The 18,231-nt window shown below is 42.0% G+C and overlaps 1 protein-coding gene across 1 annotated transcript in view; it reads right to left on the bottom strand.

Annotated features, from left to right (window-relative positions):
- Nucleotides 1-18,231, bottom strand: part of NHSL1 (NHS like 1) — a 174,381-nt gene that overhangs the window by 35,377 nt on the left and 120,773 nt on the right. The window contains exon 2 of the mRNA XM_062488911.1: nt 12,633-12,785. Coding sequence (XP_062344895.1) covers nt 12,633-12,785 — 153 coding nt within the window. The remainder of the gene's footprint in view (nt 1-12,632; nt 12,786-18,231) is intronic.

Here is an 18,231-nt window from a genome sequence, read left to right as displayed (position 1 = left end):
AATGAAACCCCCCCTAAAAATGGAATTTTTTCCTGAAATTTTTCCTGTTTTGCTGTTCTCAGAGTGGTTTTAGTTAAGCATGAAGAAAGTGCGCAGAAAATGCAGTCAAAGCCCTTTTAATGACCCCCTCATCACTTCCACAGTTATTAGAACAGGCTCTGGGAGACACAACCAAAGCAAATGTGTTAAAGCTGTCAGTGCCCAATACAATTTTGCCCAAGTCTCTGCTATACACCCAGACACCTGTATATTTGCTCAGGATTGCAATGTTTCAGCCTTTGCTGAACCTTGGCATCAGACAGAAGTGTGCCGGGGACATGTCTTGTGCATCACCCATCTCTGCTCTCTTCCCTCCTGCTAAATAAACTGGGGAACAGGCAGGTACCTGCAGCAGCACACTGAGAGCAAAGGCTCAACCAGCCATGTGCAATTCTGCACCACAGTTTTAAGCCACAGGCACTAAATTCAGAACTGTTGTGAATAACTCATCCTCTCCATATAAAAGCTTATGGCCTTTGCGACAGACTGCCAGACCAAGTGTATGAAAATACTTCCAAGGCCTCTCAGCCCAGATCTCTCTGTTTCATAACAAGGAACTTGTATGTGCCCAAGTCAGTAACACACAGTAACAAGTCTCCAACACAGAGACAATTTGCTGCTTTTCTAACAACTGAAACCATATTCTCACATGATAAATTGAGCTACGAATCATGGGAGTGAACAGAAGGCACAACACTGATACCTCAGTAATTCGTCTGACATGGTATTACCATGGTAAAGCAGGATTAGCATTTACCTTGTCAGACCTGCACGCTGCACCGTGCCATGACAGATGGAAGGCTGGGTTTGCTGGGAGGGGACCGGATGCACTGGCTCTTTCCCTATCCTTAGCCTACTTTGGTAATATTTTGTACCTGCTGAGCTCCCTATCCATCAAACTCGTTGCTGTATCTTGAGGTCTGTATTAAGGAAAATGCATTACCCTGTCAGAAGCAGAGCTGGTCAGAGGGACACGGATTCAGTTATTTTCAGAAGCTGTGCTTTATTTTTTTTTCTTACTGTAAATGAACTGTGCGAGAGTGTTATTTTTAACAAGCTTCTTCATAAAACAGTTATTTTTGCCTGTCAGTATTAGGGTGTCCCATATACACCTCTCAGCAGGGAGAAAGCCTCCAGGTGCTGATTTCCAGGGCTAGAGCCCATCTCAGCCTGAGACCTCTCCTGAAGGCAAAGCCCCACAAGAGCACGGAGCCACAGCTTTATGCCAACACCCTGGACCAGTCCTTCACATCTCAGGCCTGAAAGTGCACCCATTACTCACTAAATTAGCCTTAATGAGATTGCTCAGATTATTCCTGTAAGCAAACACTGCTCACAAGCCTGTTGTAGGATCAGGCCTTAAGCTCTCTAGCTGTCAACATCCACATGTACACACTCAGGCACACTTTCACAAGAATATATTGAAGAGTCCAATATTACAAAATCAAAATCCACTTTTCTAAATATTTACTAGAAATCAGCAAAGACACTGGTTAAAGAATTAAACTACCATGATACTAACTAGAATAAACTCAGGAACAAAGTTATTCAGACAGCTAAACAGCTCCCATTAGCTTGGAATAACTACCCATCCCATTGCAGGGGTCAAGCAATGAAAAGACAGGAAAGTCATATCCTGGAAACATCTGAATTTGCCCTGTATGCGAGAGCAGGACTTTGAACTCAAGACTCAATTGCTAAAATCCAAAGAAAAAATGCAAGTCGGACCAGGGACAGATGCGCTGCCCACGTGGCAGAGCTGCTGAAACGAAAACTCCCAGGTACAGAGGTAGAAAGGGGAAACACCAGCACGCACATCACTTACTTTCATACCCTCTCTTGTTGTCTCCTTGTCAGCAAGAAGGGTCATGTGACAAGTTGACAGTTTCATCTGCGTGCTTGAAAAACTATCTCAGCTGAAGTCTGGATGATTTCTTGGCAGAGCCTTTCATGTTGCAACTTGTATTTTTCTTATTTTTTCTTTCTTTTTACTGTGGAGAGGCTCTTAACTGCTCAAGTCAGCTAAACTGTCAACTACAGAAATAAATCTGCTGACTAGTATATTAAAACACATTCACTGCACATATCACTAGAAAACCACTCTACTCCCCAGGGTCAGAATTATTTTTTTTTTCGGTCTTCAAACATTGTTGTTAACTTCTTCTGTAAATATCCCCAAACCACGTTCCTCCCCTAAGTCACAGCTACAATCATTGTCTTACAAGTAGCTTTTCAAAATTTCACCCAAAACCAGAGAGACTGTGGTATAGCATACATTTGTCTTGTAAATGCAAACTGTTTAAAATCACCTCTTATTTTAGAGGTGACACTGCACTTTAATAAATTACTTTCACCTCTGGTAAGTAACTGCATATAATTTTAATTTACTTGATAGAGACTTTGAATTTGTTTTTCCAGTTGAGTTGAGACAACTAAGATCTTGTGGCCTTGTGACAGACAGACGGGTGTCAAAGACCTGGATTTCTGAGCCAGCATTGCTGCATCCAAGCAAATCGTGTTGTGTTAGATACAGTCAAGGACTTACACCCTGCAGACAGACAGGGCATGATCTAAATTTCACAGATGTACTTCCTAAATTCAGAGTCCAAACAAGTAGGTACACACTACCTGTAGAACATGAACACACAGAAAGGCATCTCAGGATAAATCCAACTAAGGAAGAACTTGATATGCCTTAACTCTCATCATCACCACACCAGTAATGGTGAGCCCTGGGTCCAGTGCTGCAGGCCCTTCTCATGAAGGGCAAGAGAACCTCACAGGGATATCAACATCTTTGCCTCTATGGATGATGTGCTTTTGCAAGTTAAGTGTGTTTTTCATTTAGATATAAATTTAAGTTCTTTACAGATGAGGTGAGCACAGGCTATATCTCCAGCTTCCTAATGGTATATTCAGAACACTAAGCAATAGGTTGTCAGCTGTAACAGCCAGAGTTGTGCTTTGTTTGGTACTGTCATACAGTCTGGTGCTAAGTACTGAAACACACTCTGAGCACCGAACCAGGACCTCTTCAAAGGGCATGCCTGCCTCTCTGCTTGCTCACAGCACTCTGTAAGACATGGATAAAACCAACACTCGACTATGCAGTTAACTGGGGAATTTCAGGGAGGTAACCTTTCAAGATAAAGAGCTTGTTGAGCATGATTATGCCTGGGACCATAATTAAAACAGACACCATAGTTCAAAGGTTTCTTTGGTCAGTAAATCTAACTGAAATTACTACCTTTCACTCTGTGCCCCTTTATGGTTCTCTCATTTGTAAACTGGGGTTAAGAATGCACAGTTCTCTGTGTGTAGAAGAGACAGGCTATATAAAAGCTCAGCTGCACAAAGCCAATCTTGTTTCTCACAAATATCTCAAGTTAAATATGACTTAAAAAAAACGCAGCTCAATTTAACTCCAACACAGCGCCTATTTTTGTCCCTGGATCTAAATATGCAGCAGACAGCTTGCTTCTACCACTTTACATTCCTCCCAAAAATTCAGTCAGCTTGGATCATGTCCCATTTTCTTTAAACCTATAAATCCCCATATCATCTGTAGAACTCGACTATCACAGAGACTGCTTCTACATCAAAGCTTTAAAATATGTTGTAAAGCCACAGCAATGATGCACTTGTGTAACAACTGAACTGTAACCAATGCTGACTGCAGAGCAAGTTCATGAACTTCAGCTGTGATATACTCAGTTCACCATTTTGTTCAGACTACCAGTTAAACAGGTCAGGGATTTCAACAGATGGAGTACTGTTGCCACCCAGCTGAAAAAACTTCTGCTCAACAGCTCAATCTAGGTGCTTTGGCTAGTACCAGCCTTCGTCAGTCCAGCCAAATTCCTTATTATTCCCATCCCTTGCCCCAAAATGCAGTTTCATACTGGTATTTCTGGATCTTTTATCAGTACATACAGAAAAGCCCAAGACAAGCCCAGAGACAGTGAACACGGGTACCAATATATTTCTTCCATAAGCACCATTTAAAGTGGCAAGTGGCAAAACAAACAAAAAAACCACCAGCAAAACATAGTTGTTTTCTTCAAAGCTGCCTTACTTGATGGGTAAGTACTTGAAAGGTCCATTAGACTTTTAAAAACACTATTTTGCCTATTCTCTGTCATGAATAAGTAACCACGCCCAGCCACACAGGTAGATTTTTAAGGACAGATGCTGTCCAAAGTTACCCAGAAACAAAAACGTTTTGGGCTCCAAGGCGATCAAGGTAACACAGGGCTGCTGGACCATGACAGAGAAGTATGTTGCATGGGTACTTCAAAGAAGTCTTATTGAAAGTGAACAAATGTATTTATGTTAGGTCTATTTCCCCACACACCCAAATATTGTCTTGCCATGGTAACTGGACGCCAGTCAGGCTGGAAAGCCCACTCCTCCAAGCAGCCTCAGGGCTCAGCTGTGCAGACACTTACAGCAGCACAAGGATGAGGCATGGAAGTGCAACATTAAAGGAAAGCAATCCCACAGACTCATTTTCAAGGGTCTGTATCAGATGGAAGTGTTTAAGAAGGATCCAAATTAAAAGGAATTCTTAAATGTCAAAATACTGTTAACGTGGTCAAGTAAATGCAAACATGTACATCATTCCCTTCTTTTCTTGGAGCTTTTAAAGAACAAATACATTAAATACCAACCTTTAATTCCCCAGGTGATCTGCATGATTTAGCGATACAAAAAAACCTTTCTAATGGCACCAAAATGCAACAGCCATGACAAATTATATTTGTTAACAAGCTGTCACCAGGGAGTGCTCAAAATAATTATCACCGTTTGTCTCAAGTTAATTTAAATTTCTGCAAGCGCCTTATACTACTGCATTTAGTGGTGACAAGATGTCTGAAGTGTAACAGTTTATTTGCTTCCTTTTCTATCTTTGATGCCTGCATTAAAATAACACTCCCTGCTTTTTCTCTAGCATTTTTAATGGATATTTGTTGTTTCTTAGATGACTGAACACAGCTAATGTAAAAATAAGGGATTTTTCATTCTTTTTCTCCTAGGATGTTTTAAATGTAAAGCTTTCTCAAATACTGCCAACAAGCACATAACATCCTATCTAAGACAGTAAGGAGTAAGAAAAGAAAAAAGAAAATAAACTGAAAATTCAATATTCCTTGTGATGGAAGTTGCTTTACCTAGCACTTGAATAACAATGCTACAGCGAGTTAATAGTTTCAGTGTATTCTTTCTACAAAAGGCATGGATCTGAAATGGGTTCAATAATCCTTCAGGTATAGGTTCCTAAAAAAACCACATTCATCTAGTTTAAGAAAAAAAACAGCATTAGTTTGAAACAAATTTTATCTTCTTCAAATGCTTTCAATGGAATTGCTTTCACTGCTCATGTATATCATGTAATCAATCTACATATAACCACTCTATGTTTTTATACTCAGCACTGCACTATATAAACTAAACCTAAAAATAGGCAACCTAGATGCTTCCAAGTCGCTCAATTTTGCAGCATAAGACCAGCTTTCAAACACATGCAGTGTAGCCTCTTGGTCAAATTCTGTTTTATTTCATTTGAGTATTTGCTTTTTGAAATTCCTTATTAGAAAGGGCAGTTGGAGTATGGAAGTTGGCCAAAACCATCAGCAGATGAACAGTGAATTAATTCAGCAACAGTAAAAAAAGCAGGATACATGAGCAGAAGTTCTGAAAGTAACTTGACAGTTGCAACTAAAATAATGAAAAATAAGTTGATTTCTATTTTTTGATTTTATAGCTCCAAGGCCTTTTCAGGAACATCTGGTCTACTCCTAGCCTATAATGGCCTTTTACTTCATTAAGGTTTCCAGTTGGTAGGGAGCTCACATTTTGACATCTCTCTGAACATGAACCAGAGCTATTATCAATATGAAGTGGTTTCCCCCTATTTTGCAGCTCTTTAATGAAACATAAGATTATTTTAAGTCCATAATCTTCTCAGCAGGATTATCGACTACTAGGTCTGACCCTAATATTGCTCATCTGAACACTGATCTGGCAGATGCACTGAGAAAACAAAGGCTAAACACATACCTGTCTGGAGGGCCTTGCAGCAGGACATAATAGAGGCTTTATGACTAACTACTTAAATCCTGTTTTATTTGACAATGCTAACCAGATGTCTTCTGGAAAACAAATCAAGTGTTTCAATCACTGCTGCTTAAATACATTCCTTGAATTTGGGCAACAAAGCTAAACAGAAGCTAGAGTCAGCCAAATCCAGCTCTTCTGAAGATGAGATAATAAATGAATCATCGCAGACATTGGAACAACGAGCCCTATATTATGCACATAGCTTGAATCAACACAATTACCCTGGAGCCAGGGCACAAAGTACAGGCAGTTGTGTAGGAAGTTTCAGCAGTTATAGACTGAAAAGGGGTATGAAAGTCACCAAGTGAACTGTTCCCACTATTTACAGCACCACCTTCCTCAGTATATATCCAGCACATTGTTATCTGCTGGAAAGGAAAACCAGTCTGGGCAGTGACCAGCAGTGACAAGACACTGACCCTCATCTGCAACTTCCACAACACTCTTCAGGAGCCGAGTATCTCCTAACAGCCTGGTATCATTTCAGTTGGGCTGTGTTTAACCTTTAACACTAATAGTTATTCAACTTATTCAATCCCTGCACTTCATGCCTGTCATAGGTCAGGTGCACAGGGCAGATGTTGTGGAATCTCGCACACCTGGGGCCATTTCAATACACCACATTCATTGCAGCCATTAATGCTGACACCAACCACGAGACAGTGGGTTCTGTTGCCAATAAGCTCAGAAATTTTGAGAGTATAATGAATGGCTCAATGCAGGCTCAGGTCTCTGCCATGATTAGGGAACTCAGAGAGGAGTTTAAGGAGGAGATAAGAGGGGTGAGGGAGGAGATGAGGAAGGTCAGTGCAGCACCAGTGCGAGTCACAGATGCCAGAGTTAGAGCCCAAAGTCCCCCAGCTAAGGAGAGAGGATACACCCCACGAGCTGACCTGTGGTTCTTTCTGCGTGACCATGGGGAAGACATGAGGAGGTGGGATGGGAAACCCACTTCTGCCCTGGCAGCGCGGGTGCGTCAACTCAGGGAGGGAAACACTAACCAAAGGAGCTCCACTAAAGTGAAGGTAGCCTCAACTTCCCATAGCCAAGATGCAGGGTATTACAAAAGGGAGGATGATTTGTCAGATCCCCTTGAGGGAACCTCCAACATGTATGCCCAGGAAGGAAATAATAACCAGTGCTAGAGGGGCCCCTGAAAAAATGAAAACACAACAGTGGAGATTGCACTCCCCCTTTTTTTTTTTTTTTTAAATCAAAAGTGCTCCACATCGCTAACTGCAGGAACTAGAAGACAAGTCCCCCTTGGAAATTCCACTACATATGCCCTGCCCTGGTTCCCATCACTGCAACTGACATGTATCCACATTTGAAGGAGAATTTAGAATAGCTCAAAGAGTTCAGGTACATAGTAAGAAATCTTTTTTCTCTTCCTTTACTTCACCATAGCTTGCAAGACTATCTGAAGTCAGTGCATTCCAGATCAAACTTCAGGCTTTCCTTTTAGGACACTGGACCTCCACCTGTAACAGGCTGTTAATGTTGCAAACATGCTCAGAGGGTAAACAGGCACACTTAGGATACACCCCAAGCAGTTAAGTAAATCAACACTTACACCGGTGGTGTGTCTCCTTCCCATCTTCATGCTTCATGCCTTATTGCTTGTTAATTTTAGAGCATAACACACTTCAGAAAATGTGGATTAGTCTCAATTTACTTTTACTGCCAAACATTTGTGTCACTGCTATGTACCACAGCTGTTCTATCTGTGCTCTCAGCTGAAGACCACTGTACCCCAGAGACTTCCTCAGATACTGGTACTTCACACAGGACCATGCAACGAGCCAGGTGTGTCAATGCACAGACAGGGATGGGAGCTGTTTTACTGCACTACCCCTCTTGACTCTGGCTGAAAACCCACTGAACTTCCTGGCCTTATGGACCAAGGACACTTGCAGTATGTGGCACTGGGCCCTTCAGCACAGATGACAGCCTGCCCTAAGAAACAATGCAATTTTGAACAGCACCAAATGCACAGCTCTGCTACTGCCCAGACCAGACTCTCAGTGCTAGTTCAGACAGTCAGCAGACATTACCAACATGAGCCAAGTCTAGTAGTCCTTCAGCCTTGGAGCAGAGCACAAAGCAAGGGAACAGGACTGATTTGAGGATCCTGGCCCCATGCAGAGCCCCAGCTCTTCCTTCCCATCTGTCATCTTCATCTCCTGTTTTCATGACCTCCTAGGACACAACAGTGACACAAAGCACGGAGCCACATCAAGACTCCTCAGTGGTAAATACTGTTTTGTTTTTATCTGAACATCTGTATTTTGGGAAGCACCCTTCAAGTGACCATGAAAATATCAGGAAGAGGCCATATAGGACAGGCTTTCAGGAAAGGCCAGCCAGAGCAGCTTGGTTCTGAGGGCAAGAAAATATGCATCTTGCATGGCACAAACACGTATCATCCTGCATGGCACATTTCACTCCATCTGCTTCAGCAGGCACTCCGAGGCCCAGGCTCCTTCCCCAAAGAAAAGGAGGGCCTGCTTTATCCGATGCAAACAAAACAAAACAAAACACTAAGAAGAAATACTGTATCTATTACCACAACCCAAGAACTGCATCATTTTCTGAACATTTAAATCAAACTGCAATGGTAACATGACTGTGAAGTGCAGCTGAAGTCACTCTTCTTCCCTAGCCATCATATTAAGCCACAGCAACATTTCATTTAAAATAACACAGCCTGGGTTCAATATATCAAGCCACTGGTTTTAGCCAACAACAACTTTAAAATCTAATATAGCTTACATAAGAGCAACTTCAGTTCTCAAGAACAGAGAGACCATGCATCATAAACTTTCCAGGTGCTTCATTTTCTAATTCAGATTACTGGACAATACTGCTTTTTAAAACTTCAGAGGGCAGCAGAGCATCTGCATGCCTAAAGGATAAATAGCTTTACCTCAGTTATGAACACATTTGAATGCGAGATCTCACTACTTATACTTGAAAGTAAGCTCATAAAGGAAAAGCACAGTATTTCCCCTTAATTTCAAAAGGATAAAAGCCTAGTTCATCGGCAAAAACCTAAAATATCTCCCTATGCAACATCTACTATCACATACTGCATCCATTTCCATAGTGCTCATAAGCAGGGGACACACCAATATATAATATACAAAGTGAAATAATCAACTGCACAAAAATTAATGAAGATCTCCTCCTCCTCCAAACACAACACTGCTTCCTGAAAAAGTATTCAGAGATCAGCATATTATTTCTCTCAAGACATACTAGCTACTATTTATTTTAACATCTCTATCCTTTTATTCTTAAACCAACTTAAGTAGCAATACTAGCTTCTGCTTCTTAAGAGGTACTTAAAAGTTTATTCTAAATAACAGACAGCTTCTTATTTATCTCACTAGATTTTATTTTATTAGCCCATACTGTAAAGAATTTGCTGATAAAATCACACCAGAACAAATAGTTCACCCTTACACTGACTGTCTTAAAAGCTAGTCAGGATTCCCATCTGGTTACTGTAAGATGGGTGAAAATAACTTGATAGAAATACTTTGCTTGAATTATATTTTGAAAGATTTTATACATTTGATACTTTGACAGGTGGTTTAAATGTGCTCTATTGGTGAATTACTATTTGTTAGCTATGTTTTATACCTCCTTTTCCATTCACAGGGAGCCACCTGTATAGAAACAAATTAATAGTCTTCAATCAAGCTGCTATAGCTGTTATGTACAAACAACATCAGCTCTCATAATGCAAACAAGAACAGGACTGGAAAACTATCAAAAAATGACTTTTGATGATCTGAACAATAGCTGCTAACTTTGTCCTCAAGACCTCATTATCACGTTCAAGGGGACCACTAGAGGTTCTTTCTTGCTTCCCAACCTCCTGTAAAGATAAGACTAAATATACACAAATGATTTTTGAGTAATGTTTGTCTGACCTATTCCTAAAAACCTTAAATTATTTTACAGCCCCAGAAATTTATGGGGGGCATTTAAATATATTTGCCCCAAAATATTTCTCAACTGCTGTACATGTCTACTGCTTCATTTCTGACTTATCATAAAGCAAAAATTATGCTTGCTTTAGTACCACTTCCTTCCAGTTTCCCTTTGTTGTCACCATTTTTTTTGGAGACAAAAGTGATTCATCCCACTTTCTGCACAGAATACAGCACATTTTGTCACCCAGTGTTATTCTTTTCCCACCACCCATACAGCATGTCAGGTCATATACAGCTGTCCTACTGCTCCATGGTTTACCTCAACCAAAGAATCTCAAACCCCAGAAGGATGACAAACTGCAAGCTTTATTATGAGGCCAAGACATGGAGAACTGAAGTCCCCATGCTAGCCCAAGGGTGCTTCTCATAACACTACTTCAAGCTCTTCTGTGCTACTGTCACATAATTCCTTTCTACCTATTAAGAATCTTTAGAAAACTCTGTCTTTTCTAAAGAAACAGGTGGAAAAGCATTTCAGCAGTTGTCAAAATTATGTCACAATTCCAACAGTGCTTTTGCACTGAATGAAACACTGCTCTGGAGACAGAACTTCTAACTCAAATCTCCAAGTATGGTCAGAAGCACCAGTGCCCTCCTTATTTCACACTGCTGGTTGAAGCAGCAGCACAGTAAAAGCGATGGAACTTTAGTCAGTACCTCTCTTACTACTACTCATGCTGTAGCTTCTCTGGACAGCTACAGGCAACTCTAGAAGTTATTTTAAAACTGCACTTGGGGTGAAAAAATGGCTCAAGGAAAGAGCTTCAGGTTAAACAAATAAGTAAATAAATAAGTAACAGAGTTGTGTTCTCTAAGTCATCAGAATGAGGTCTGATGAAGGTATCATCACAGTTTCTCCTCTCACTACTCTGAAAGCATGAAACTGAAACTCACTTCATTACCAAGCAGTCCTACATCATGTACTCAAGCTGGTTCATTTAACACAAATGACTAACTAGCAAACTGTAGCAGTAATAAATAGCTTTTTTTTTTTATAATGAGCTGCACCTTCAGAGAAAAATCCCACCAGACCAAAACAACTTCAGGTGTGTAAGAGAGGGAAGCAGCATATATTACTTGGTTTCAAACAAATATATGAGATATAAATTTGCTTAAATAGAACATGAAACTGCAGTAGATACATGTCTGATAAAACTCAAGAAAATCAGTGCATTTCAGCCTGTCTGTGCAGGTTTGTTTCTTTAAATAACAGTCCAAAACAAAGAACAGGAAAAATACTAGAAAAAGTGGTTAATGTTCACAAAAAGCTATCAGCAATCAGTGCTCTTTTTTTAAACTAAAGCAGGCAAATATTTTTATTTTGTAAAGGACTGGTAAGTGTGCCATTAAGAAAACAATGTTTCAGGGCTAAGGAACTGCACAAATTTATTAATCCAGTAATAAGTATAGAGGCTATCTGCTGAGCCATGCAGGAGACAATAACACTGGCTGTCAAGACTTCCCTATTAAATGATAACAAAAAGCATGTAGAAAGATACAGTGAAAATCAATTAACTGGGGAAATGGCAAGAGAACTAAAATATGGTGGTCAAACACTTCTCTATTGAGACATATGAAATCAAGCTTTCTTCAAGTCTAAAAAGCAGAAATGTCAGGTTAAATAAAAAATAAAATATTCTTTTAAGTCAGGTTAACTTTGGAAGGTATCAAGTACCTGCAGCTCCTGCTGAAACAAAACCGGACTTGAACAAGTTGGCTCTTTGCAGAGTGACCCCCTTTGTTAAACAGCCAGAGTAAAGAAAAATCCAGGTTAACTGTTTCCAGAACATGAATATTATACTGTTATTTTAAACTTTATGTCTGGCCCAGGGACAGACATTCTGCAGGCCTCCTTACTGGCTGCATGTCTTTGTTCTCAGGGCTGCACTGACACAACACAATGCCTCTGAAGACAGACTGCCCAGGTACAGCCCAGTGAAGGTACTATGGGTAAAAATTGGGCTGCAAAAATATGCTGAACACTTCTGCAAGAAAGCACTTTTATTACTGGAAGAGTCCTTCTGAGTGCCCTGTTCCTCATTTCCCTTTTCTGCCTTCAGCACCTCTTCTAGCTTCTCACAAGCAGCCACAGCTCTGGAAATGACACTGTACAACAGAAGAAATCACCTAATCAAACACCTCTTATATGTTTTGTACTCCACAAATAGACTAATTCACGACTTATTGAATTAAAGGTACCATTTTGGAAACACCCCAAAGACTAAGTGGAAATGGCCAAGAGACACTTTTCTATTTTAGAGTGCTCTGTCAGATAACACATTTACTTGTCTCTTCATAGCAAGTAATTTTCCCTTGTCCCTTCATTTCAGTGGAAAAATCCCACTAATGGTCTACATGTGGTACAGAAGAACAAGCAAACTTCTTCCAAAGCCTGCAATTTGGATATGTTTGCAAAGACTGGAAAAAGTACTATCATTTTAGGACACGTCTGTGTCAGTAGCAGCATCTTACCTCTCAGCACTGACTTGAGGTTCAGCTTGGCTTGTCGGTGCAGGTCCTCTACACAAGGTGGTCTTGAGGAAGGTAGGAAGACATTTTCCTGCTGGTGCCATGGAGCAGTGTAGTGCACAGTCCATCTACTCTCTTCATCTAGGTTAGAAACAGCTGCAGAGAAACACAATAATCAGAAAATTAGATGCTATTGAAGATAGTTCTGTCATGAAATCCCACGTGTAAGTTTGCCACACATCATTTAAAAATGAAAGAAGCATTCTGTTTGCCATTGCAGACCCATCAAAACACTCCTCAGAACCTCACTTCCATGACAGATAAAACCTTTCATTTATACTCTAAAATTATGTTCTGTAGGAAACACCTTTTGCTCTTCCTATTTTTATGCTTGCTGCTTTATTTACTCTAACCTTGAAACTCCTATTTTCCCCCCCTCTGTCTCCCACTCTTCACAAAGGAATCAGTTTTTTTTTCCCTGATCATGGCAGGTTCTGTGCAGTATATCTTGGCTGAAAGGTGCCTCTGGGAATATGACAGCCTTTGTGAGAGATGACAACAGGAACAACCTTGTCTGACCTCCTGCTTCCTCACACCAGAAACAAGATTCCAATGAAGCAAATAAATTAGGTATTTATTTTCCTTTGACATGAGTGAAAAACAGATATAAACAAAAGCACCTCCATGGACAAATACTGCTCAGAGCACAACAGCACTGGAAAGGGCTATCTCTGGCCACCTCTTTGCAGTCAACACAAACATGAAAGTAAAACACAAACCTTGTTCAAGTTCAGACAGTCTAGCAATGAAAAGCCAAAGCACATATTGCCAAGATTTGTTTATCATGCTTCCCAAGAGACAGCCACTGCCTTTTGTTTCAAGTTTATCACCAATAAAAACTTCTACAGTTGAACAGCCTTATCCCTCTACCCGCTGTAAACAGAAAAACAGGAGTGGGGGGTCATGTTTAATGATTCCCTAGGCACCCTTTGGCCCTTCAGCCAGCATGCTGCACATCCTTGCTTTTCAGCTCTCCAAAGCAGAAAAAGCCACTACAGATGTGCTGCCTTCCAAGCACCTGCCCTGCTGCCACAGCTCCACTGCTCCCAGACTCACTGTCTGCTCTGCATCTTCCCTTTGCAGCTGCACTGCCTGTGGCATCACTCTGTGGTTTGTCTGATGCCCTTGCGGCAGCAGACTGAATAGCAAACTGAATAGCAAAAAGGAAGCAAGAGCCTCCTGTCATCTGAAAAATTACCCTTTCCTTAACACTACTAATGATCAGGTGGGATCATTTCAGATGGAAACAACTGGTATTCATAAGGAATATAAGCTATGCCTCTCGCTTCAAAACACAGCTACAGACTAATGCTCAATGCCTGTTCTTTCCTAAGAGGACTTGAGGTAGAGGGGGAGGTTCTTATCTGCCTCCCCTCACATATTTTAAATTAGTTTCAGACCTCGAGAAAGGTTTTTAAAGACTTTCAGTGGGTGTCCTCACGTCTGTGTCTTGGTCCTGCAGCCCACCCCCTTATCCGAAGACATACAGGCTGCAACAAGGAAGACACCCATTCAGCCACCTAGTTACAGCATCAATCACCCCCACCTAATATAAAACGTGACACTTAAAGTCAATGAAAGGCACCCACGCCATTCCCTGGCTGAAGCAGAGGATGGGGAGTGGGGTAAGGCTGCAGGAGGAAGAGGAGGAGGGAAACACATGCTGCCAAGCCCACTGTCCGGCTGCAGTCCTGCCACACCAAAATTAAGGTTTACTGCTTGTCAGAGCAATAATGGTCATCAAAACTACAATCAAAAGAAGTGGTGTGCACATTTGCCAACTACTCTCTCTAGTGTGATTTGTCTGTCCTTCATGACTTAAAGGAAGATCAACGCGATTTTAAAAGCCACTCTGAAACATCTTAAAAAACAAACCTTGGCTCAGAACGAACTTTATGTAGGCACCTCAGCGATACAAGCTGCATGAACAGAGACAGATGTCTCAGAGACCATGGAGGGCACTACGACACACCCTGCCTTGTCACCGAGTTGCCCATTGCACACCGAGAACTTTGGCTCCTTCAAAATCACCGTGACAAAGCACTTCCAAAGGCACGGTGTCCCAAGGCAGAGCTCCCAAAGACCCTCACAAGGCTGCCTCCACACACTCCACAATGACAAACGATTAAAAAAGTGAGATAAGAGTAAAAAGGGGCTGCAGGAAGCAGAAGTGAAGCTGAAGGGACCAGCACTTTCCTTCAGAACTGGGCTGCCTGCCTCCTGAAAGGACAGTGAGCTGTACTTACTCTTTCTCTTGAAAAGTTTCATGAGAGATTTAAGCTTTGTGTTGATGAAAACCACCATTTTCAAGGCGCTGCACTGCGATCCTGGAGTTGAAATCCCATAGAAAGGAGGAGTTGAAGAAAGGTGACTGCCAGACTGAACCTGTTCAAACCCTGCACACCAAATTTCTCATCTCCACGTTTCTTTCCTCTGTTTTCTGAAATAACTTTAAATACGTCTAGATCTTTCTGTAAATAATTTACAATTCTTTAGCCCGATTTTCTCCTCCTCACATGTGGGTTGGAAACAGACACTTCCAACATGCAAAACAGGAGGAAAAAGCGTCCCAGCTGTTAATTCTCCTTTGCGCAGGACGAGAAAGGCTTTCTTGCTGTCCACAGCAGCTACTACGCTCTTATTCTCCTCTCTTCCCCCGCTCTCCAAGTTTGGCTGCTCCGGGAAGTCCCGAGTTGGCAGGTGCTCGCTCTCCTCCCCACGTCTCCAGCCGGCTGTGCCGGAGGAGCAGCGGGAGATCCCGGCACCTTCCCTGCGCCCGCCCCCTCCCGCTGCACCTCCCCGGTGCCGCCGCCGCGGGGGCCGGGCAGCCCCGGCCTCCTTCCAGTTGCAAATGAGTGCTGCATTTTCGTGCTAATCAGGATGCTCCGTTTTCCCACCGCTCCCATCCATCCCCCATCTCCCCCCACCACCCCTTTTTATTTTCACCCTCTTGCTCCCGCTTTTTTAAGGATCCAGAGCTGTGCCTTAGCTGGCTGCAACACGCGGTCTCGGCTGTGCATTGGCTCCCCTTCCAGTCCCACTGCTCCCCCCGTAACCACTGCCAATGCCCGAGACATCAGCACACTAATTTTACATATTGAATTTTATTCAGTTACACTCCTAATTTATTCTTATTAGCGTCATCTCAGACCAGATACATGGAAAAGTAAATCGAGTTATTTCTGGCTAATAGAGATTCTGTTATTCATCAAATGAAACTTGTGCATGGAGATGAAACAGCCCAGCTTTTTGAGATGAGCATTATATTCCCATGTCTTAAAAAATGTATCTGTACAGACGTCCACAGCCATACCTCCTAGGAATGAACTGCAATTTTGCATAAGTTAAAGAGAAAATTTTAAGCACTAAATGAATGTGCTCAGCAGGACATGCCCTTCACACAATGTTCAGGCTCAAGAAGCAAGCCCTCTCTCACAAAGCAAGCTTAGGAAACCCCCTCGGGTTAACAATGAAAAGGATTTTTTGCTCAGGAAAAAGAAAAATGCCAGCAGCAGGGGGCTCAGGCTGACCCCAAAGCTGCAGCAGGATCCAGCCTCTGGAGCAGAGCGTGTAAAAAGCAGATGCTCCACAGAAACTTCTTAGTTTCACCAAACAGTTGAGACTCAGCCCTGCGAAGAACAGACTGTAAACAAAATTTGTTCATCATTGTCCGAACACAGCGTCATGAACGTTTTATCAGTATTTTCCAAATCCAGAGATTTTGCAATTGCATCATGGGCTTGACATCAAAACTACCATGAGCAGCAGGCCACTCCAGCAGCTGCTGGTCCAAAAGGCATTTTGACTGGCTCGGCTCTGCCAAAGGGACAGAAGACCATGGTGCCATGGCAGCAATAGCAAAGAACGCACCTCTGCCTTTTGCATTGATTTCCATAAAGTACCTCACACAAAAAATGACTCTGCCATCTAACTCTGATAACAAGGTAACTATTTAATGCTGGTTCTGAATTAAATAAACCACAAAATGTGTGCTTGCTGGACACACAATGGAAGTGAGTTTAGAGTGACTCCATTTCTAACTCCAGCTACATTGCCATCGGAAAGCAAACCAAGGAGATGGTGACTCCTTTTCTAGTGTGGTGTCATTCTTGTTTAGGATGTAGGAAGTGGCTCTTCTTGCACGTGTAGAAAGGGGAGTACAGGGAAAGGAGACAATTTTAAACTATAAAATGATGGAGTCTGGGGTGCTGGAAGCAAGACAGTCTCTTCCAAAGGTCTTTATGGAACCTCCAAAGAAGCTCTGGGAAGCAAGACTTTGTTACCTTTTCATGGTCAAGCCACTGTGAATCAACATGATCCTGGGTACTTTGGGCGGGCTTGGAATCCTTTTCATTTCATCCCGGTCTACAACCCACGGTGTGGCAAGTGCAGTGTGCCTTTTGTTATTGGATCTCAACCCACCCTGGAGCATTTCTCCTGCCTGAGAACAAGCACTTGACCACTGTCCTCTACTCCTGATCTCAGTACTGAGGCAGACATTCAAACCCAGCAACAAACAATACCTAAACTGATGTCTGCCTTTCACCCCCCTCCCCACCCCGACCTTGCTTCCACCTACCCTCAGGTCATGCTGTTAAAGAGGTCAGACATCCAAAATGGCTATCATAAGGGACTACTCCAAAGGAAACACCGTCTGGCTACTCCTATCTGCACATCTGATAGTCTGCACTAGTCCAACAACAAACAAAACCTCTTCCCCACCTGAGAAAACCTACTGACTTCCATAAAATTAATCACATTGTCTCAACCCAGCTTTCTATAAACACTTTTCCTGTCTCAAGAAACTCATCTAATAACAATTCTCTGAGAACTTAAAGCATGAAATGCCTGTGCTCCTCTGCACTTAGCTGCCCTACATTGAGAAGGAAAAGATGGGGAAGTTTGAGAAAATTTATATTGTAGCCACTACACAAACAGATAAAGGACTTCAGCCTCAAACATCGCCAATCCAACAAACTCACAAAAATCCCCACCAAACAAGAACAAAAAACCCCACCTAAAATTCACTCGACAGAATAAAATTTAAAAGCTTGTTAAAGCTAGATAAACCCAGCACGAACAGTAGGTGTGCACACTGTGGTATCAGCTCTTTACATGCAGATATCTCAGAGACAAGTAGCAGACTGGGAAGACCTTGCTCTGTGACACACTCACCACTCCAGCTCAGACAAGTTAATATTAACCCACAGCCTGAGTTACCCCACATCCTTAGAAGCAGGGATCACACTCAATGCCACCCAAGGATCACAGAAATACAGAGGTATCAGGAATATCACAAGGAATACAGAAAACATGGAGAAGACGTTCAGTGAATACTAATTTTCACTTCATACTGGATGTGATTGGTCACAAAGTTTGGCTCAGAAGAATCTTCTTCCTAAAAAGTCAGGGACTGGAGCAAAGAAACGGAGAGATGCAAGTTTCAGTGTCAAACAGCATCCTCAGAATCACAACTGTGTAATGAACTCGTTAGCAAAACACTTTTTTTAGTTCAACTACAATAGTTTTTAATCCCTGCATG

Source organism: Cinclus cinclus, chromosome 3, assembly GCF_963662255.1.
Source record: "Cinclus cinclus chromosome 3, bCinCin1.1, whole genome shotgun sequence".
In the NCBI taxonomy this organism is placed as follows: Eukaryota; Metazoa; Chordata; class Aves; order Passeriformes; family Cinclidae; genus Cinclus; species Cinclus cinclus.
This window is presented reverse-complemented; position numbering and strand designations above follow the sequence as displayed.